The sequence below is a fragment of the Genypterus blacodes genome, unplaced genomic scaffold (assembly GCF_046128005.1).
Source record: "Genypterus blacodes isolate CSIRO-AG114 ecotype Tasmania unplaced genomic scaffold, CSIRO-AGI_Gbla_v1 ptg000055l_1, whole genome shotgun sequence".
Lineage (NCBI taxonomy): Eukaryota > Metazoa > Chordata > Actinopteri > Ophidiiformes > Ophidiidae > Genypterus > Genypterus blacodes.
Genome location: NW_027466867.1, coordinates 4,379,117 through 4,401,650, shown reverse-complemented (window position 1 = coordinate 4,401,650; position 22,534 = coordinate 4,379,117). Strand labels below are relative to the sequence as shown.

The following is a 22,534-nucleotide window of genomic DNA, read 5'->3' as shown; positions in this document are numbered from 1 at the left end:
CTCTACTGTGAGCAACAAAATAACACAAGGGGGGGGAGTTTCTAATTCCCATCATCGATCATTTCTAATGGAAAAATATGGACTTAATTGAAGTAAGAAGCTAAATTCCAGACAATTATTCAATAAAATATTCAAAATAGGTCTAAACCAGTTTATCTTTATAGCTCAGCCCTGTTCTCTCTTAAGTCACTTATTCAAACGATGCTAGATCAACACGGCAGGCCTTTAACTTTGGTCACCAGTGATTCCTTTCAATCTTTCGAGCCCTTCTGAACAAACTCCCAGGTTCAAACCTAAAGGGATATACTGTATATTAATGGACAGCGGTTGGTACAGAAAAATAGTTTGACGGATGATTCTTTTCAAGCGGTAAGAGACATTTCAGCGATGCGTTTTTGTCAAACTTCCACATAATGGAGGCAGGTGATCTTCCACAAATGGCATCAGCATCTTTAGCCTGTCTTGTGCAATTTTTGGGGTGCGTGTCGCTGCCTGTCGTGCCCCGCAGAGAGCCAAAGTGTGTGTTAGTGCATGCATATGGGCAAATCTTTGGGTTCTACTGAGCCCACAGCCACAGACTGGCCCTTCACGTTTAGCACTTGGGACCACGGTGGTGGGCACATTTACTATTACATCGCCACATTGTCCAGCAATTTGGTTCCATTCCAGCTTAAAGGTCGCCTCCATCCCATCATGCTCTGTGCTCCCTAAAAAGCCAAGGGAGCTAAGGAGGAGTTTCATCAAACGCATGACCTCTCCACGTGGCTTTGTCCCAACCGGGTTCCCCTCTCCAGGTTTCTAAACTCCAGGACGGCGGCTCCCTTCAGTCCGAGGCACTGCTGCCGTAGCAGCTGGAGGTGGAGGGGGTGGGAGGTGCCTGGGGTGCGCTGTTGCTGCCCAGAGCCTTTCGAATATGAGGCATTAGGAAGGCGTCGCTGGCCAACTGCAGCACATCCACACGGTCCTCCTTGTGATAAGCCAAGCAACGTCGAATAAAGGCCTGTGAAGGAAAAGGACACGCATTACTTCTGCAGGTACCACCACTCTTTCTTGCTTTAGTTAGACATTTAGACCATTCTACTGTTGTGCTCAATGCAATTAGTGATTGAATGGTGAGAAAGTAAGAGTAACGCTGCAGTGAATGAATTGGTATCCCACCTTTGCTTCTGTTGTGACCACAGGTTTGGGGGGAAACTGCACCTCAGTGGCTTTTAGTATGGTGTTCTCCTGGAGGATATCCTGCTGAGACTGGTTATGACCAAATGGCTGGAGAGAAGAAAAGTGTGAGAATTTACAAGGAGGTTGGTATTTCTGTTCTCTGAAAAAAGGGAAATAAAGCGTTTTCACAATTACCTTGCGTCCATATAAGCTCTGATAGAAGATGACCCCTACTGACCACACGTCTACCTTGTTGGATATTTTGGGGGGTTCCTTGCCCACCACAAAGCACTCAGGAGGGAGGTACCTGCGGGCCAGAGAGTCACACACTGAGCACACACAGCAAGGACGACAACACGACCTCAACCACGACTCGTCTGCGCTCAGTCGAGTCAGTGGAATGTGTGTTTGTGTACCAGTAGGTTCCGGCTCCTTGTGAGGTCAGCTCCATGCCATCTACAGGGTGGTAGCTGTCATCGTCCATGATCTTGGAAAGGCCAAAGTCAGTGATCTTAATTTCCCCGCAAGCTGTGCCGTTCACCAGCAGGATGTTTCCTAAAGACAAAACGGGGTCACAAACACCAAGGTGACATATTCAATTATTCCACAAACACCAAAATGTAAAAAGCAAAACATTCCATGACGGACTACCTGGCTTGAGGTCGTAGTGGATGATGGGTGGGCGAATCTGGTTAAGGTACTTAAGGGCGTTGACGATCTGCATGACGATGGAGCGACCCTCCTTCTCCGACATCAGCTTGTTCTGCTTCAAGTAGAAGTCCAAGTCGTTGCCTTCACAGTATTCCAGCACTGTGCAGAACCTGAGCGAGACGACGGAGGGACAAATACAAGTCAGGCCTCGAAACGCCCCTTCAGCCATCTGTGTGGCGAGTGGAGAAGTAAGCGGCCCTTACGAGTCTGTGTCGAGCGAGAAGTAGTCGTAGAGTTTGACTATTCTAGGGTGGTCCAGCTCCTTGTGGATCCTGTACTCTCTACAAGCATGTCTGCAAAGGAAAGGAAATACGGGGTCAGTGTTTAGCAGCGTCTCAAACGGGGAGAGCCAGAGGTTCACACTTACTTATGGTAGTTCTCCTTCTTCTCCTCCCTCCAGTTCTTGTTGAGTTGATGGATCTTGATGGCCACGTACCTTTGCTCCGTGACGTCAAAAGCCTACAAAAGGAGACAGTTGGCACCGTCAACGAAACAAGAAAGTAAAGCAGTCTAATCTTGTCTCTAACATTGAATCGTGTACTTATGGAAACCTGACTCTTCAAATATAAGTAGTAGAACGCAAACAGGATAAGTGGCATCTGCTGCATGTACTTACCTTGTAAACTTCACTGAATCCACCTCTTCCCAGTAAATATAACAGCAGATATCGGTCATTCAGTGTGGGGTGGTCTTTAAATCTGCAAAACCACACACTTCAGCCATCAGTGCCTTTTTCAAACATTTCCCCCTTCCTCTCCAAACAAAAACAACAAGATGTCCTACACGGACATAACATACACAGCTGCACACTCCATGATGAATTAGAAGCTGCGCTGGCCTGAAAAGGTTCTAAATTAAGACGCGGGCACGTTCCAGAACACGTGGAAGGCAGGTTTAAAAAAAATAAAAGGGCCACTTACTGTGAGTTGTCCTCATTGTGGATTCTCTTCAGCTCCCGAATGTGCAGGTTCCTCACTCGCTCCAGATGCTCCAGCTCTGACTGGCTCTCCGCCTCCTCCTGCGGACAAACCACAACAATCTGTCAGCCATTGTCCATCGATAGACGGTAAAGAGCGCAGCGTTTTCGGTTGCCGTTACCTTTTTTAGATGACCGATTCGAAGTTTGAAGATCTCCTCTTGCTCGTGATATTCGGCAAGTGATAACCTGAGTGGGAGGAAGAAGAAGCCGTTACAAAGATAAACCTAAAACATCTAAACCGTGAGAGTCGTCCAATTCTACTCTTACGCTTCATTCTCCTGGCTGTTGCTCTTGCTTTTCCGTCTGTTCTGTTCCAGGCTGGGTGGGGGCGTCTGGGCCATGGAGGGAGGTTTCCTCTTCCCCAGCAGCTTCCTCTGCCTCTCCATGTCCTCTCGCTGGGAATTGATCCGCTCCTGCTGCCTAAAAACACACAACAACACCACCACCACCACGCGTTAACGTACTGCCCACCGCTCTCCACATACGTTTGTTCCTATTCTGCATGCTGACTTTATGAGGTTTTGGAAGGCAAATCCATCTGTCCACTGCTCGGTGAAGGAGGCTCCGTGGCGTACGGTTGTGAAGTGGCCCAGACGCAGACGATCCTGCATGCTCTTGTCCCTACAAGCCATCTTCTCCTGCTTTGACTGCAAAGATTAAACACAGAATAGTTCATATTCACACACACACACACACACACACACACACACACACACACACACACACACACACACACACACACACACACACACACACACACACACACACACACACACACACACACACACACACACACACACACACACACACACACACACACACACACACACACACACACACACACACGTACTGTATAAGTTGAACACAAAAAGTTTCTTTCACGCAGACCCACCTAACACCTAACTCACCCACCTTTTCGATCAGGAGCTTCTTGCTCATGGTCACACACTTATTAAGCCGTTCCTTGTAGCGTTCTAGTATCTTCTGCTGCTCATCCACCTGCCGCCTCAAGTCACAGTTAGCCTGCCAAAACACAGACCGTAGTTGGGACATTAATTAGGTACTACTACTGGCTTCTCACTTTGTTTCTTCAACTATATAAGAAAGGCAGAAGAAGCGACACAGCGAGACCGTTTGGTTTGCTGACATTTTTTTAACAAGAATCTTGGAGCCAGCATCAACCGCGTTCTCATCTTACCCTCAGCAGGTCGTCTATCCTCCCCTCTTTCTTCTCCAGGTCAGAGTTCTTTCCATTCTCCAGTGCTCGTAGTTTGACCAGGGTCAGATCTGACTGGGGAAGGCCGGAAAAGAGGAGGATGAGCCGACACAAACCGTCTAATGAACCACACATAATGGAGGCACACACACATACACACACAGCACCAGCAGTCTGAGCAGAATGCTGCTCATTAATGAGGCCACTCTTAAGCCTATATAAGTGTATGTGACGTGTATCCAGGCAAGTTACCTGGATGGCTTTGTGTGAGCAGGAGTGTGTGGGTGCCATCTTGACGGAGCTGGAAGATGACGAGTCTGTGTGGGCTGAGCCTGTGGATGAGGGGCTGCCGTGCTGAATCTGCAGGCCGGAGAGAGTCGGAGAGAAAGCAAGAGAGGATCAGATCTCTAACCTGTATCTTATCACTGACCATGATCACCCTGATGTTCCTGATCCTGGTGGATCAAGGATTTCCAACATCATGAGCATGCATCCGCCCCAGCTCATTTCACGTGTGGTTAACAGGAGAGTGGAGAGATTATGAGAGATCTGTTAGCACTTTAGAGCTCCGGAAGCGCCAGAAACATGGCGTTTAGACAGTAGCAGAGGTTTTGTAGTTTGCGATGAAGGCTGGTATCTACACAGAAGATGAATGGATCTCACATCAACTTGAAGTGGAAGCTTAACTATTTCAGCACACACACACACACACACACACACACACACACACACACACACACACACACACACACACACACACACACACACACACACACACACACACACACACACACACACACACACACACACACACACACACACACACACACACACACACATCCTTAATCTGTGGCATTTTCTTTCTCTTAATTGTGTTTCTACTTAAACTATACAACAGAGGGACAGAAAACAATGGATTAACAGCGTCCTAAAACACGTCAGTAGCATCCATTATCAGCTTCTCCACTCATTAAATCTAGTGAGTAGTTTGATTCCCAATTGGCTAAACCGATCCAGTGAAGCCGTGACACACTTAAGGAACTGAACATAACCCTTAAAATTGACAAAATTCTATCTAATCCTAGCCGTTAAAGAGAAACACATACTTAAAGGAGATGATGGCTTACTAAGTCTCATTACACAGCAGGGAAAACAAGATGAAAAAGGGGGAGGTAGACCAAGATGAGGGCATGGAAATGGGTGGTGGTGCTCACCAGAGGATTAGACAGCGAGTGCTGAGGAGAGCAGCGCACCAGTGCGGGGATGCCCCGGGCAGGACTGGTGCCAGAGCCGCTGCTACCAGCAAACTGGCCGCAGGGCAGAGGACAGAGTGTGGAAACCAGACAGAGAGAGGGAGAGAGAGAGAGAGAGAGAGAGAAAGGAAAGACAGAGCCGTTATTCAGAAACGATTGTGATGAATGAACCGTGCTGGCACAGTTGGAGCGGGAGGGTGAGATTACGGTGCTGCGGCTGGAAACGCGATATGAAGCTCGGCAGCACCGGAGGAGAAATGCAGAGGAGAAACACACCCAGGTTACACTCACCTCAAAATAATCACTGATTTTATGCCCTCTGCCTTTTCCTGGAAATGAATGATAGACAGTAAGAATCAAAATCTACTCATTTTGGGGTATAGGGTGTATTTTAGTGTACATTTGACCCTTGGGTGCTAAGTGACTCACCCTGGCTGCTGCTGTCGTAGATGTCTCCTTTTCTCTTTCTTCTTCTCTGGTCATTGGTCTTCTTCTCAGTCGTCTTGACACGATGAGAAAAGCAGGACAGCCCAGTATTCCATTACACAAACTGTAGAAGCTTTCCTTTTCTGTTGCTCTTCTTACAGTAATGGAACATTGACAGCCTATGGTGCATTACACTAAGATGTCTCAGATTACATCAAGTTTTAATTTAGTATTTCCAGAGCTTGCATTTCACAGAAGCCACCAAAGGGCCAAAGCTGCTATCATAACAATCTGTCATAAGGGCACATTTTGTCTTCGTTTACTTCATGCTGCAGCTAAAGCCATTTTTATAGTGGTTCTCCTGCCGTGTCCTGGAATAAAAATCGATGCAAGGGCACAGTATCTGATTTTTTTCTAAAGAACTGGAAGTCATCTCATCTGGAGTCATTTCCCCGCCCGACTAACCTCCAGTTCTTTGTCACTGAGTGATCCGGCGCTGCACAGAGACTGGTTGGATGATTCACTGTTGGCTGAACTCTGGAGAAACAGAACAAAGACAACATTTGGCCTGAATCATAAGTCATTCGCTGCTCCTTGAATTGAAAGATAAAGATACACGGAACACTGCTATTAATAGAAACCGCGTGTTCTCCTGTGAAAGGTGCAATCATGGAGACGCTTCACCGCAGAATGATTCAGAGAACATAGCATATGAGCTGATATTTCATCTTTCCTTTAATCTTTCCTTAATTAATGTGAAACACTTGAAACAGAAACACTTTGCCATGGCTAAATCTCAACTGCAAGCACTGGTTTGTCACAAGTTAATCTGCATATCCTTAGTTCACATCCTGTCAGTAGAATCAGCATGTACGGTGCAGACCATCAGCTGCACGGCATCATGGGACTAACAGCAGGCTAATGGTGCTGGGGGAGAAATGCTTACATGACTGACCTGCTTCCAGCTGCTGTTCACGTCCGCTACATGTGTCCTATTGACACTCACCGATCGACATAAACCCATACACAAGCAGGGTTGAATGCTTGCTCAGGGGCTGCCATTTTCTCACATCACAACCATAGCCAGTTCACCAGCATGGGCACAGTATAGGAGGGAGCCTAATGTCCTCAGCTTCTGTTGCGGTGCCATTTTAGTGTCACTGGACTCCACTGAAACAATGAGCTGCTGGCCAGCTCCCATATCGGCCCAGACAGTGTGTGTCTTGTTTGAGTTTCAGCTCTGGGAGAGAGGATCACTGAGAGTGCCAGGGAGTACAGAATAGATATCCAAACCTGCCTAAACTGAAGGAGTAACCTTAGCAACTGAACAACAATGACTTAGAGCATGTTCGTATTCACACACAAATGAAAAGCATAAACTTATTTGAGCAGAGATAAATAACTTTAGCCCTTCCTTTGTTTTTAAAACTACATTTCTGAACAGCAAAATACATTTAAGCCAATTGTCCTTACACAATTGGTACACAAATTATTGCTACACAAAACTAATGGTCTTAATTCAGAAGTGCTCCATTATGTGTGACCAAACGTATACCAAGAGTATAATGATGGACCTCGCACTTCCAAATTATCCCCATATTGCATATTGCAACAGAAAATAAAATATGCTTTTTGCAATACAGCTTCTACAAAGTTTATCATTCAACTGCACGGACACAAACCTTGGCCACACCAACTCCAGTGAAGCGAGCCTCAAGCAGTTCCTGCCGGCGGGGGTCCAGGCTAATAGCCTGGCTATGAAGTCCTTCTGTCATGCCTAGAATAACAAACACAACACAAACTGCACTGAGTGAAATGGTATCTTATAGGAGCCAGATAATGTGTTTGGCTGTCAGCAAAGGAGATAAATAAACCACATATCATCAGGCAGGGGATAACTTCTTATTTTTGTTTCCTTCACTATACATTTAGGGCAATTAGCATGTATGTTATGTTGTGATTATTCATCAGCTGTGTCTCAGGAAGTTGGTTTTCAGTCCTGGGTCTGACCAGCAAACTGTAACATCAACAATAACAACTACTCCATGCTCTGGGGTCGGTGAAAGGCTGAGTTGCTTCTAAGTCATGTTTCATTACTGTTTGAGCTAATCAAAAAACTGTATGGCCAGATAAAGTAATGTAGAGAAATAAGACAGATTTATCAAGCAACTGGAACACATGACAACCCTTGACAACCTCAATCACACTCTCTCCTCCTGTAAAGAGTCAATTATTATCAACATACTCCTGTTGAATGAGAATTTCTGTGCCTGACACACAAGGCAGCGATCAGGGACTATATATTTGGTGGCTCTCATGTGTTCAATTCAAACTTCTCAGGTATCTTTACTCATCAACTGCACTGACATTAACTAAGGGTTCACTTGAGTGTTGCCCACTAGTGTGTGAATTGTACAAAGATGGACACACTGGAAGTCATTAGAAAGCTCTAGAGATGGTTTATCTATCACCTGACTGGTGGTTTCTACTGGGGGTGCATATGGTTTCAAGTGGTTTGATGGCAATTTACTTTAACAGAACAATGACATCATGACAAAACCATAATTCCACTGTAGCAGTTACCTCATGTAGCCAAATATATATTTCTGACCATTAAATCGTCAAAACAATGATGGAATTTATTTACTACCTCACTGTATTACATTTTTATGTATAATTAAGCCCAAAGGTTACACTTATTTTAAGTTCCATCGTTACAATTAATCCAAATTTGATTAAAAGTCACTTAACGTCAAGCAGTACTAAGTGTCAAGAAGATGCTGTCGACTAACTTGGCTAACTAGCTAGCTAATATTAGCACGAGCTATTATGCTAATCAAATCTTGCGGAATTTCAAATAAAAGAATAGCTGTCGTGTGTTCTGTCAAACTATTCTACATCACTCAGAGGACACTAAAAGTTTGTTTAAAACTGGCACTGACAATGGTGTAAGAATAAGTATAGAATAGATACTGATAAAAGACAACTCCCGTTGCAGGGTTGGTTAACACTACCTTAACTAAGTTATCTAGCAGGCTAGCAAGCCTAGCATTCACTCATGCTAAAAGCAGTGGTATCCTCACCTGGAGTACCTTTATCGGGTCTGACAGCCACTTGCAGCCCTAAAAAGGTTCTTGTCCATCCACCCGGCGACAGCAATCCACTAAACACGTCCGGACCCTACACAGTTCGACGAATGCTGCGAACATTACCCATTTAAAATTATTCCGAATCCGGGGAAGACATTAGTTAGCTTAGCTAAGGCTAGCCGAGCAGAGCTATGTGCCCGGCTACTGCTGGTGTCATCCAGACAGGAGGCCCTGATCCTCGGGGTTTCCTCGGCCGTGTTGGTGCCCCTGCACGGGCAACGCTGGAGCTGTCAACGCTCTTAAAGTCTCCTCAGAAGTGTCGTCACATTTCTGCTTCACCCGGGCCTGATTTTGTTGCCATCGAGCGATGTTCCCAGCTTCTGAACTTGATCCACCTTGTTAGAGTGAATTTGGTCCTAAAGTGATGATGACCCCCTGCAGTGAGGCCGTGGAAGCTCCAGGGAGCTGAGTGTGATGCTGCCCAGGCGTTTCTGCATCGACTTATGCAGAAACTACTCATACCACAATCACCAAAAACACACAACGCAAATCTTGGGGTCTTTAATGATCATATCTATGAATGTCAGTGTGTACAACGTGGTTTGATAGGCGCAATAGCGTCAGTTTTAAAGTAAACCCCGCGGGTTTAAGCAATATGACAAACACAAATTATATAAATTGACTAAATCATCCGCTCCCTCACCTCAAACTCAGTTTGACAGACTTGGATTAATCCGGTCTGAGTGCAATGTCCATGACAGTCCACGAGAGGGCAGCAGTGCCGTGCATTTACTGTATGTCGCTATACAAACTGTAAACACAACACTTACTGCAGGAAATTATAAGCAAGCTCAATGAAAGGTCTTTGTTATTGGGCATTGGAGGTTTTTGTGTCATTGGTGAAGCAAGTTGTCAACATTTGGTTAAGAATTAAAAACACGAGAGGATTTAGATAACTATTATTACAAGTGTAGTGCCAAAAGATATCCAAATATGTCTCTAAACGTCTGAGCTATATCACTATCAAGACTGCACACACATGAAAGCTCTTATCTCTGAGAATGCACTCATGAAACTGTACCATTTCTCCTTGCGTAAACATTTGACTCCAAACCACACCACATCCACAAGAGTGTCAGTTGACAGGAGCAGAATGAAGCCCCACTTACAGGAAACCACATCAATACCATAAGGAAAATGATGCGTTTTGCATTGTGTTATCATGTCCTTCACTTGTTGCTCTGCCCACAAGCACGTCAACAGCATCCCATATTCCTACAACACAACACTTCACTGTCACATCAAGTCAGGAAAATACTTTAATGTTTCATCAATGACGTACATGAGGGTGTTTGTGGCAAATCCCTGATAAAAATACGCCCTTTTCTACATATTTACAAACAGAAATAATTATTAATCATTGCCTTGTGACAGTAGAGACCTGCACATGTTTTGGTGGCTTTCAACAGTAAAAGTCTGTTCGATCTGTCTTTGATTTGGGATTGTTCAGTAGCATTAGTCCTTCCCTCTGTAAGTGATGTTGGTAAAGGTGGAGGTGGCTCCTTTGTAGAGAGGATTGTGTCCCTGTCCGTCAAATACAAAGAAGCACAAGTCAGTAGGAGGTTCAATATTGTATGTACATTTAAAATTCGTATTGTATTATTATGTTTCAAGACTGTAAGGATAAAGACCCCGGTACACAACACCCCTTTGTGTTACCTTCAATATGTGACTCACGCTTTAACTATGAATACCCAGTGAGCATCTTTAAACTAGTGGGATTCTTTGAGGTTTAAGATCTAAAAGATTTGGGTGTGCGAGACCACAAAGCAGCCAATTACCAGTAAAGGCTAATTAGCGTTGGCTAATTTAAACCCAACCCTTCCTGTCAAAGTGGCTGCTGTCTTTTGTTCTGCCGGGAGTAACAGCATGCCACAGAAATAATGAAACAAAAAGTCTTCCTGAAACAAGACTGTGTGTGTGGCCTGAGTGTGTGTGTGTGTATGTGTGTGTACAGCATACATGTCTGCAACTGAGAAGGAGAGAGAGTGAGAGAGAAAGAGACCAGAAAGCGACGTCCAAAATATCTAAACCTAACTATGAATTAATTGTTTGAACAAACACCATATCAGTAGTTTGCTTCCAGAGTGTTTACATCTGGTGCGCTTCTAGTACTCGTGCGTAATCCGCTCACCGTGTCCCACTTGGCATGTGCGCGTTCTTCCTCAAATTTGGCAAACTCCCGTCTGTCGTGAATGGTGACCAGCAGCTTCCAGATGAGCAGAGCAGCCAAGCCCAGGAAGAGTATGGCTCCAGCCACTGAAAGCAGCACCACTAAAATATCCGGACCCTTGGGGCAGTCTGGAGGGAAGGAGGGAGAGATAAAGGGGAAACAGAGAAGATAAGGTGAGGACCAGAGCGAAGGAAGTCTTGTTCCTTCATACTTCTAATGCTCTCATCTCTTCTTTCACGCACATGGATTCCACTATTGTTTCGGATACCGATTGAAAAAGAACGCATTTGCACCCATGTTCTTTGGTAAATGTTGTTCTTTGTCTGATTCAGCTGTGGGCCTTTGAAATCCCTAAAATGGTCACGTTGATCGTTTGTCACGCTGGCAGGCCCACTCGGCGGTGCAGACATTTATAGCAGGAATATTCTGTACTTTCTGAGAAATATCACATCCATGAAGGGAAGGAAGAGAACAGAAGCCGGAATGATGTAAGAAAACTGTGGAGGCGATGGGGTTGGAACAGGAAGTGCGAACGAGCCTTGACTGCATGTATGACCGCATGTACATTATGTTCTTGCTCTTATCAAACTAGAAACACACGCCGGTTTTCCTATAATTATCTGTATTTCTGCATGAACTTCAACAGAGAATGTCATCCATGCATCTGATTGTGTCCATGTGTGGCATATCGACCCGTTTGTCTGCGACTCTCCGCACTCTGAGCGTTTTTACAGCCGACATCAAAGCGCCTCTTCTCTGCTTCCTCCCTCCTTCATTCTTACCTCGCTCTACTTCCTGCTCTTCCACCAAACCTTTTGATCTCTAATGTGGCGGCCGCTGTCGTTACGGCGTCGCAGAAAGTCACGTCAGGTATACACGCTAAGAACATTTCTGCAGGATCACGGGGAGGGGAGAGACGTACAATGGAACACGTATAGAACACCGTCTCTCTTTATATCAACCACTTTTGCTTACTTAGATTCTCTCTCCCTGCTTTCCTCCTGAGGATACGTATGTAGTGTTGGCAGCTGTTTACAGCCCTCTCTGACACGGCAGGGGGCGTTGTGTTCAAGGCATATTTGGCGCATGTCTCTGCTACCCAGTTGGGCCTTAAATTAAAAACACGCAGCCATTAAAAGCAGACTCATGGACAGAGTTTCTCGGAGGGCACTGGTGATCATTAGAGGCTGTTTTTACCACCCTGCAGTCTCTCAGCTTGGCCTCTTAACAAGCAGATGAAGGGCGAGCCAGCAGGGAAGTGACAAGTCAAAGTCAACAAGGCGATGATGTTTGGATGTGTGCGTTTCTACAAAGAGCGACTGCATGACAAGGCATCTGATTGGTTCATGCAGGAAAACACACCAGAAGACTAACTATAATAAGAATGCTATGTCGACAGTAAACCAATTATATGATTACACCATTGAATTGTTACCCAAAGAGCATCGGCATTGATTTATGCAGATTTCAGTCTGATTATATTGTCATCTATTGTAGTTAAATCTCTATTTCTCTCCCTTACCAGGCTCCTTGACTACAAACAAGATGGATTTGCCGCTGGCATCCTCGTAGTACTGAAAACGCTCCACGCAGTCGTCCTCGTCTTTGTAGGTGCAGTTCACAGCGTTTGTATCATGGAGCACTGGATCGACAAGACAAGAGAAAACGGAAAACTTGATTAGACCCAATTTAACCCAGGGGTTTGACCGTTTTCATGGCTTAGTTATCTGTGCATCTTACCTATTTCATCCACAAGCTGAATCTCATCCTTGCAGATACGACTGCAGGTCTTATCGTCAAAGAGTTTTCCCCTTTTGAAGTGCTTACACTCCACACACTCCCTGCAAGCAAATCTTGCAATGAACAAACTTTGCTGTTGGTCACACATAGAACACATCTACATGCAGCACGTGACTCACTTCTTCATGGTGCAGGCGTCGGGGCAGGTGGGGCACTTGTCACATGTTGCCCCGTAGGCTCCGGGCTGCGTACACTCACAGGCGCCGCACGCACACTGACCCCTGCCGCTGCACAACAGGCCCAGGTTGGACATACAGGTATCGGTGCGTCGGGAGCAGTTGCAGTTGTCGCCCTGCCAGTCTGGGTCACACTGACAGAAGCCACAGTTACAGGTGCCGTGTCCTGGGGAGGGACAAGATGGCAAGAACTTATCAGACTGGAAGGCTCACAACAACGCGTTATGAAGCTTCAAAGTTAGATTCACACACAGCATGACTTTGTATCATCATTCCAAAACAAATTCATGACAAATGTGACAAGGCTAAGCAGAAGAAGTGTGTGTGTGTGTGTGTGTGTGTGTGTGTGTGTGTGTGTGTGTGTGTGTGTGTGTGTGTGTGTGTGTGTGTGCGTGTGCAGTAGAAGAAGGAGGGGGAACTTAGTGGACGAAATGATTGGAATTTTGTTCCCCGAAAAGCCCGAGCTGCCTCTTTACCTCGTCTTTGGACTGGAAAGCAGAAGTTGTAAACATTGCGTCTGCAACCGCCGTCAATCTAAAACGAATATCATTGTGCGCTTGTGTGGTGACTGATTCCTATTTTTATCTGGGTGATTCAGTGTGTGCGTACAGGCCAGTGAGGGAGTGACGGTGCAGGAAACGTACATCCCTTGTTGTGGCGTATCACCGCAAAAACAATGATACGCAGATAAACACATGACACCGGAAACTGCTGGGAAGAGTCAGACTGGGTGAAGGATCATTCAGAAACACACTGTCATCACCGCGGGACCACTTGCTTCTAATTAGACCATTTTGTGGGTGAAGAACAATGGTCCTCACCCTGAGGATTGGACCTCATAGGACCCATTTCAGGACACCAGCAGACCATGTTCTACACACACACACACACGCGCACACACACACACACACATAGGCACATGTCCAGAACATTTACAAGCGTTCTCCCATTTGGTCCTTTTTCTGACCAAACATGGGTTTATTTTTAGCACTATGACACCACTGGAGTCGCTGGGTAAGCAGAAAGGTATGTTCATGATAATCTATGGGCTTTTGGGAATACAGCAAAACATTTCTGGCCAGAGAAAAAGAGGGGGGCGGGGGGTGGGGGGGTGATGTAATGAAGCACAAGGCAGGAGAGCGGCCTTTGTTCGTATGCAATTCACTGCTTCGAGCAATTTATCTTAGCTATTTGAAGTATTTTAACTTCAACGCCTGTAACACGCGGCGGCACGTGCAGGCGGCGGACGATAGCAATGTGTTCAAGTGTCTCGCATCTTCCACTTTACATGCTGAGACTCTATATACACACACTTTCACACACACGCAGACACACAACAATAAACACACTGCAGTGAGTTTATTGTGAGTGGAGCCCGTGTCCTGGGTAGGAGGGGGCGTTGTTATTGTAGGTAATGCTTCCCAGATGAGGTGGGTGGCAAAGTCAGTGTGGTGAAGGCGACTGCCAACCCCGGCAAAGGTACACAACTTTTACTGAAACGCTCCCACAAACACACACAATGGAGATGGTGGCTGTTTAAACCTTCTTCCCACCTTCTCTGCATCTAAGTTTCCAAGTGTGGTGCTATTTTCTGCGTGAATCTGTGTCTTGTGGGATTAAAAATGAGGTCAGGTAGTCTAACTTGTTATTTATATAAGAAAGTCAAGTCAATTTATTTCACAGCTTTTCTAAGTTATAATATCATTATCTTACCTGAGCACAGTTCTCCCTTGTAGCGTAGGCAGTTGAAGTCGTCACACTCGCACAGCTTTCCCCAGACTTTTCCAAAGTCGCTGCTGTGGCACACACACTGGCCACACACACAGTCCCCGCGCCCGCTGCAGACGGCGCCCTGGCCTCCCCCGGGACGTGCTGGTGCACTGCAGCGGTCCTGCTCGGTGGGGTTGTAGTCGCCTTCGGCACATTCGCAGTGCGGCCCCAGGCGGCCCGGGTGGCAGAGGCAAATGCCGCACTCGAAGGTGCCGTTGCCGTGGTTACATTTGGGGCTATTGGGCTGCGCTTTGGTTTGGCACTTGCAGTCACACTCGAAGGTGACGGTGACGGACAGCGAGTCCTTGAAGCCAACAGGCTTGATGATGAAGGTTTTCTTTTTCTGTTTGGGGCAACCTCGAGCTTTGGCCTCCACACTGAAGGAGACCTGGATGGAAGGAAGGGAGCAGATGAATTAAAAAAACGTTAAAAATGCTCCTTCTTTGTAAATGTCTTGAAGCAGTTCCATGTTTGAAGCTCTGTAAGCTACATTCAAGTCGAAACATCACATTGTAATTGTTCACCCAGCATCCAAAACTGGTGAATGTCCAAAAGTGGGCAGTTACTACATGTGGGGAGACGGCCATATATGGAGAAATAAGATGCAGAGGCAGAGAGAAAGAAATGTTTTTGGGGCCAAAAAATGTCACCTGGAGTGAGGACAGGAAAAAGAAAAACAAAAAGAAGTCTAGATAAAGATAAATGCGTTAGAGAAGTGGAGAACATGAGGCGGGCTGTGCACTTTGTTTTGCGGTTAGGAGTAAATAGTTTGCAGAAGAAGAATGGAAAAGCAAGAAAATATGAATAAGAACGTCTCCATCTGCTCCTTTCCACCGTCTGCTTTTTGGCACCGCGGGTAAAGAGGAAATGTCAAAGGAAAGAGCGATAGGAGCGAGTGTGGAAGTCAGGACGGAACAAAAACAGGGTGAAAAATAGCACAGGGAACTAAGTGACATGTTATTTTGATGCATTTTCCATACAGATCCCTCAGTACAATGCTCATATGCCAAAAAGGTCATAAAGTAAGTTAGAATCGTATAATACAGATACTACAGCTTGTTAGGTTGAATATTGATGTAATTTGTATAGCATTGATAGATAAGGTTGTGTACTGTGAAGGTAGGACTTGTCGACTTGCCGTGTCTCCGATCTTGAGGCCGGAGCAGGACTTGAGACCAGGTATGACCTCTCCGTTCAGACAGGTGGCGTTGAAGGACAGGGAAAGCTCCTCCGGAACGCCCTGAAGCTCCAGCTCCACTTTGGAACGGATTTTCTGAAAACAAAGACGAACAGCAGCAAACACAACGCAGGTGAGACTGGACGGACTTGGATCATTCAGACAAAGTTGCATTCCAAGTTGGTTTCATACTGTGAATCTTATATAATTCATTTTAATTCATAATTGATGATAATAGTCCTTCAAGTCAAATCGATTTTCAGCAGAATAATTACACACACACACATCATGTTCACACACTACTGTATGTAGTATTTCATTCTCTGTTCATTCACTTGTTCTTCTCTGAGCTTTAAACCCAAATAAACCTAAAAAAGGAACCACGTTTCATAGAAGCGCGGCCAAGAGTCGCCCGCATTTGGTCAGCTTCACATCTTGGCCACTGCGGACAGCTTGTAAATGTTTGGCTCGTGTCTCCGTGCATGACTCAGGCTCAGTGGGTGTGTGTCAACAAACACATGCTGATCATGACGGGCCCTGAAACACTGTCTAGTCTGAGATGTGTGTGTGTGTGTGTGTGTGTGTGTGTGTGTGTGTGTGTGTGTGTGTGCGCAGTATACTCACAGCATAGGCCTTCAGTATAAGTTGAACAACGTTGCCTGAATCATTGGACAGCGTTCCCACCGTGGTTCCCGGGATCAGCTCACTGTAGTTCTATAAAGCAGATGGACAGATTGAGGTGATGATGTAATCCTACTGCAAAAAACTGCACTGAAGTCAAATAAAATAATTAAGATGGTGATCTATGCCAAATACTGTAAAATGCTGTAAAATGCAGTAAATACATCTATGTAGCAATATATGACATCACCAGGGTTTCATAAAAGGTTGGTGTTTTCCTACATAAAGCAACTTCTTTGTTTTGTTACATTTTATGAGCCAAACCATTAAAAACAAAACAAAACATGACAACTGATAGATAATAACAGCAACACGCATAAGCACTAAAAGATAAGATGGTGATACTTAGTCCAACTGTTAAGAGTGTGTGTGCATTCCTGACATGTTATCCTCACAGTCACATTTGGATATCCAGCCTTTTCTCTCACCAAACAGCTTAACAGTTGATTTAATTCTCTCAATTTGTGCTAGCAGAGCCGCTTCAGCAGTTTGTTACGACATCTTGTGGAAAAAGCGATGTTGGAGTGTTTGTTTGCTGAGTATGAACATTGCGTCTCCACCATTAAAAGTGATTCATTTACAATATCGACTCTGCCAATGGAGGATACTGATGCCAAGGAGGTTTGGAGAGCCTCAACCAAAGATTATGTCCAAAATTAGATTATTACAGACTGAAATTTGTGGATTTATTATTTATTTACTATTTTCTACCAGCGTTTAAATTAGCTTATCAAATTGAAAGGAAATAGGAAAGGACCAAATGAACAGAATCAAAGGTAGCTGGATGAGCTCAGTGTGACTGGCAGAGCTCCTGACCTGGTACAGAGAAACCACAGGGTTGGTGACAGCAAAGATGAGGTTGATGTTGTTCTCGGACATCTTCTCTGTTATCAGAGCCAGGGACGGGTAGTCCTGAGAGGCCACAAGGGACGCTGCGGTTAGTAAGTGTCCACATGTACACACATAAACACAGAAATGGTCCTACAGCTGACATACACACGCACACACACACACACACACACACACACACACACACACACACACACACACACACACACACACACACACACACACACGCGCACACACACACACACACACACACACACACACACACACACACACACACACACACACACACACACACACACACACACACACACACACTAACCATGGTGGTAGACATGCTGTACATATTGTCAGAGTTGAGGTGGCACATTCCATCATTGGGTTGTACGATTCCAGCCAAGCGACCATCCAGGGCCACGTGAGTTTTGGCGTCTGAGGTGAAGATCAAGAGGTGGGAGGCACCTGGACGCCAACCGATCTGCTCCTGGTCCCCAACACACCACAGAAGGAAGGAGTGAGGGCTTTCATTCGCAGTTTTTCTGTATCTTAGGTAAACGTTGAATGTGTGTATGATGCTTAGTCTGTGTGTGTGTGTGAATGTGTGTTTCCACCTTGCAGACCGCAGCCTGGATGATGGCATCAAAGCCTCCCTCCGGGGCGTCTCTGTTCCTGGACACCATCTGCTTCTTCACCTCCTCGGTGAATCGACCCACCTCCTCCGTCAGAGAGAGCACATGCTTGTACCCAAACTGAGGCAAACAGGTGACGTTGATACTGTCAATCAAACAGACTTAGGTGAATCATCAGAGTCACAGACAACCAGAGCGGTCAGTTTCCATCTATTGATAACGTCTACTGAGCGGAGCCCTGTCATTGGCTCAATCAAAACAGAGGCCTGTGACTGGCGCTTGGGGGCGTGGCCACAGTGGCTTCCATCTGGACACCTTCTCTCTCTCTCTCTCGCTCTCTGTAGTGGATTACCTGCAGGTGATTCAGAGCAGCTGACTGAGCAGCTCCTGTAAGCTTTTAACAAGTGCTGTGACCGGGATCGTACCTGCGTCTCCACAGCACTGTGTTTAAGGGAATGACTGAAATATGACATCATCCGCATAATGACGCCACTTTCTACACGCAGACACAAACAACCCCCAAAGGCTCCACCAGTGGGCACTTTTTTGTTGTTGTTTAACTTTTGAATATGTATTTCTGAAATATAAGGGCTAAATTAGTTCTATGATCTTGTAAAAGTGTTGTTTCCTCTTTCCGTTCTGGATGAATCTGGTCACCAGGTCAACATGCACATGCACTTGGCCCCTCTTACCTGTGGCAGGGGTTCCTCACTGCCTCTTCCGGGGAAATGTACATGTAAGGTGAGACCGGTTTGTCCACGAAGGCTCCGAAGCCCATGCGCAGGTTGCTGGTGGTGCGGTTCATCGCCTCAGCCAGGCCGTTGCCCAGTGTCCTCAGGCGGACCAGGTCGTCGTTCATGGAAAAGGAGAGGTCCATGAGGTAATAGAGGTCCACCGGGTAGTCCTCTACCTGCCGCACCTTCACCGTGAAGCGCTTGGAGTCATCTGAGAAATGGAACAAAGGACTTAGATTCAGTCAATTCCAGACTTGAACCTCAAATCTGGTCTCTGTTCTTCATGAACTAGAATCTGATATGAAGCCCACCTGGCCTGAGGGTGATCTGGAGTTTTTGGGGCTTGATCTGGGTGGCATCCTGCGTGGCCCCGGCTGCTTTATTGCTGAGGGGCCGGTCCTCCACCACCTGGATTTTGCTGGTTGGAGACTCGAGAGCGGACGGAGAGCAGCCTGCTGCTACCAGGTTGGTCTTCAGATCGCAGCGGGACGAGGCAGCACCCGCCTGGCCAAAGTCCTGATGGAATGACCAGGAAAAAGTTTCATATAGTTCTCCATTAACATAACTTCAATATTTAATAATTCTATGTAAGCATGTTCGGTTCAACTGAAGTCTAAATTGTGATAGGAATGAAAAATGATCCACTATCCAGTATCAAATCTTCTGGAATGAAGAAACATCTGTCAACTGTGCATGAACACCCTCTGAACAACAACAAGACAAAACACAGAAACTGAGGTAACCCAGAGAAAACTTGGATAAGAGTCCAACTTTGTGGAATTAACGAGTTTTACAATGTTTACACCAGAAGTTTGGTCCAAGTGCCAGAACGAACACAAGCATCTGAGTTTGTGTCCATGAAGCAGTTTGTAAAGGAGAAACATGTTCTTGCTCAGAAGTGTGAACACAAATATTCCTTTTGTTACTCCAAGGCAGGCATATGTTGCCTAAATGAAGTGAAGGGGAAAAAGGAACCCACCTCTTGGAAGCACCAGGCACAGCTGGGGTGCACAGCAAGACATTGCTTACATGTGCTGGCTCCTCTGGAAGTGCAGACGTTTGAACCTGGAGACCAAAAGTATGTGAAAGTGCATCGATCAATACTTGATAAGAGAGAAATCACAGCAGGTGTTCACTTTGGGAGTCTATTCTGAGTTTATTCCGGCATTTCTGCTATTGTATCTTATATTAAAATGTATATCTACAATACTCTTATATGGAACAGTTGTGTGATATTTGTATAGACTTGTGTGTTATTTTCATTAGAGCGATAAAAGCACAACATTAGGATTATTTCTCATGTTTCCCCTCATCAACAGAAAAGTGGTCCTTCATTTGAAGAAAGCAAGAAGAGCTGAAAAGTTTTCCAGGATTTTTCAGCTTAGAATGATTGGGAAAAGTGACAAACTCACCATGAATGCCTGATATTCCTATGAGAACCATTGAGGCGCATATCCAAAGTGTCCTTAGCGCAGGGAGAGCACTCATCCTGGTGCTGCGCGGAGCCTGCCAGGGAGCTCCGGTGGAGATGTGAGTGTGAAAGAACACTTTTCTTCATCATCAACTCCAAATAGAGTCACATCCCTCAGAACCGCCCTCCCTCCTCATCAGGGCGCCTTTAGGGTCAGGGGGCGGGGAGAGCAGCACCCAGATCCAGTTGTGCGTTATTATAATGCGGGTATGAGAGCATCGAACGTATGGCAGGTACAGTAGAATGTCAAGTACGGAACCACCTGGACAATGATACTTAAAGTTCGGAAATATTCAGGAAGACGCAATTCGTTTAATTTTAATGTGAAATGTGAACATTTTTTGTGTTGTTTGTTTACACAGAAATAATAGTGAGTATATTTCATTATAAATGTATATAATCGATGTCATCTAATCAAACGATCGATTTCTGCGATCGGATGTCGTTTATTTCACTCAGCGCCCACTGGTGGACATAATCTGTAACTACAACAAAACAGCTCGTGCCAGGCGACTCAGCGGAAACGCGACTGACGGTTGGTTTTATTGCCAAACAATTAAATAATTCAGCATTTTAAACAATTACATTACAACATGAGTAATAGTGGCTATATTGCTGTAGTAAAATGTCTGCTTTGAAAGAAACGCGGGGGCCAAATCTTGTGTTACTCTCGTTGTTGTTTTAAGTAACTAGTTGCATCAATGGCTACGAGACAATTCATGTCAATTAGGATTACGTCAACGAATTATTAAAACTGATAACCACATTCTGCTTGCAGGTGGTGGAAACGCTCAGCATGCATGTGGATGGAGCAGAGAGCCGAAGGCCTTCATCCAGGGTAAGAACCAAACTTCAGTCAAGGTCGTGGCGTCACGTTTCAAGAGTTATCAAGTATTTGGGTCTAAAATCAAAAGTTTAAGGTAAACATTTCATAGCAAGTAAAGAAAGAAGGTGTAGAGTTGAGTAAGATAAAGATCGTGATGTTTGTTGGGTAAAAAGGGGGAGAGACTAGTAGACATAGATGGATTGAAAACAGGACGGCAATGGATTTATAATGTTGCTGCGAGTCAAAATGCTTTTTTGTTTGGATTTGTCAATTTAATTGCCCACGGATAATGGCTTCTGGCTGCAGGAAAGGGAGCAAAACACGCAGGAATCACGTCTTCTCATGTGTTGATAAATATGTTGTAGTACCACTTATTACCGCTAGATGTCACTTGAACACAGAGGACCCTAGTATTTGTCATGTAAAGGCTCATTTGTTTCACAGACGTGTGGATCACAGTGTTGGACGATTTTCTCTTTCATGTCTGTACATTTCAACGTTTTTCTGATTAGTTTTAAATAAATCTTTCTAACTTTTGGCTTTGATGAAGACGATTTCGAAACCAAAGAGGCTACTGACAGGGGAACCTTTCATTGGAACATAGCAATAAAATAGTTTGCGATCATTACCAAATGGAAGAGCATGAGAAGAGAGTGATTTAAAAGGTAAAAGACATTCGTAAATGTCTAAATTCTGTAGCGTTCCCAGTTTGGACGAACATCACTACTGGTCTGGATCCAAAGAGGGTTTAAACATCAATCAGATATTCCCTTTCTGGCCGGTCGTTTTGTTGAAGGAGACGCCGGCACATTTGATGTTCGCTCATCACGTTTTATTGCCATCTTGCTGGGATTGTTTCATCAAACTAAAGACCAACAGCTGAGTATTGTTACGGCGTCGGGATGTGACCGGCCAACTGAGACGAGCCTTGAGGCGGACCAGATGTAAACAGTGAAGCAGAAGAAACATAATTAGACTCAATGAGAGACGGTCCAAAGCTGTCTCATCAATTAGTCTGTGTGTGTGTGTGTGTGTGTGTGTGTGTGTGTGTGTGTGTGTGTGTGTGTGTGTGTGTGTGTGTGTGTGTGTGTGTGTGTGTGTGTGTGTGTGTGTGTGTGTGTCACAGTTCATCTTAGATTACCCCAGAAATATACACAAAGCCTCATTCTTGTCTTCACCACTCAGTCTCTCTGTCATGTCCTTTATCTCTGCTCTTGCTTGTCTTTCTCCTGCTATTATCCATCTCCTCAGTTGTTATTCCTCTCTTGCGATCTTCTTCTTCTTCTTCTTCTTATTGCGCAACTTTCCCTTCGTGGGGTTGAATCTCTAACTTTTTCTCTTTACTTCTGCCTTTTTTTT

The 22,534-nt window shown here is 45.2% G+C and overlaps 2 protein-coding genes across 2 annotated transcripts; both read right to left on the bottom strand.

Moving 5' to 3' along the window:
- Positions 1-87: 87 nt before the first annotated feature.
- Positions 88-8,964, bottom strand: LOC143001984 (serine/threonine-protein kinase tousled-like 2). Its single transcript, XM_076151886.1, has 21 exons — positions 8,827-8,964; positions 7,426-7,520; positions 6,209-6,280; positions 5,747-5,819; positions 5,609-5,646; positions 5,279-5,371; positions 4,317-4,424; positions 4,047-4,139; positions 3,761-3,871; positions 3,359-3,495; positions 3,116-3,268; positions 2,968-3,034; positions 2,790-2,887; positions 2,486-2,567; positions 2,237-2,328; positions 2,073-2,162; positions 1,810-1,979; positions 1,575-1,713; positions 1,354-1,465; positions 1,159-1,266; positions 88-1,000 (listed from the first exon to the last, which is right to left on the bottom strand). Exons 2-21 carry the CDS (start codon positions 7,516-7,518, stop codon positions 824-826), a joined length of 2,106 nt encoding a protein of 701 aa, XP_076008001.1. The 5' UTR covers positions 7,519-7,520; positions 8,827-8,964; the 3' UTR covers positions 88-823.
- Positions 8,965-9,529: 565 nt separating this feature from the next.
- On the bottom strand, positions 9,530-20,432 carry LOC143001980 (integrin beta-3-like). The gene is made up of 15 exons (XM_076151880.1): positions 20,291-20,432; positions 19,858-19,943; positions 19,190-19,394; positions 18,837-19,089; positions 18,127-18,289; positions 17,838-17,999; positions 17,486-17,581; positions 16,613-16,702; positions 15,950-16,084; positions 14,755-15,199; positions 12,985-13,207; positions 12,806-12,906; positions 12,588-12,707; positions 11,027-11,193; positions 9,530-10,416 (listed from the first exon to the last, which is right to left on the bottom strand). The coding sequence occupies exons 1-15, from the start codon at positions 20,364-20,366 to the stop codon at positions 10,348-10,350; spliced, it is 2,391 nt and encodes a 796-aa protein (XP_076007995.1). The 5' UTR covers positions 20,367-20,432; the 3' UTR covers positions 9,530-10,347.
- Between the last annotated feature and the right edge of the window lie 2,102 nt (positions 20,433-22,534).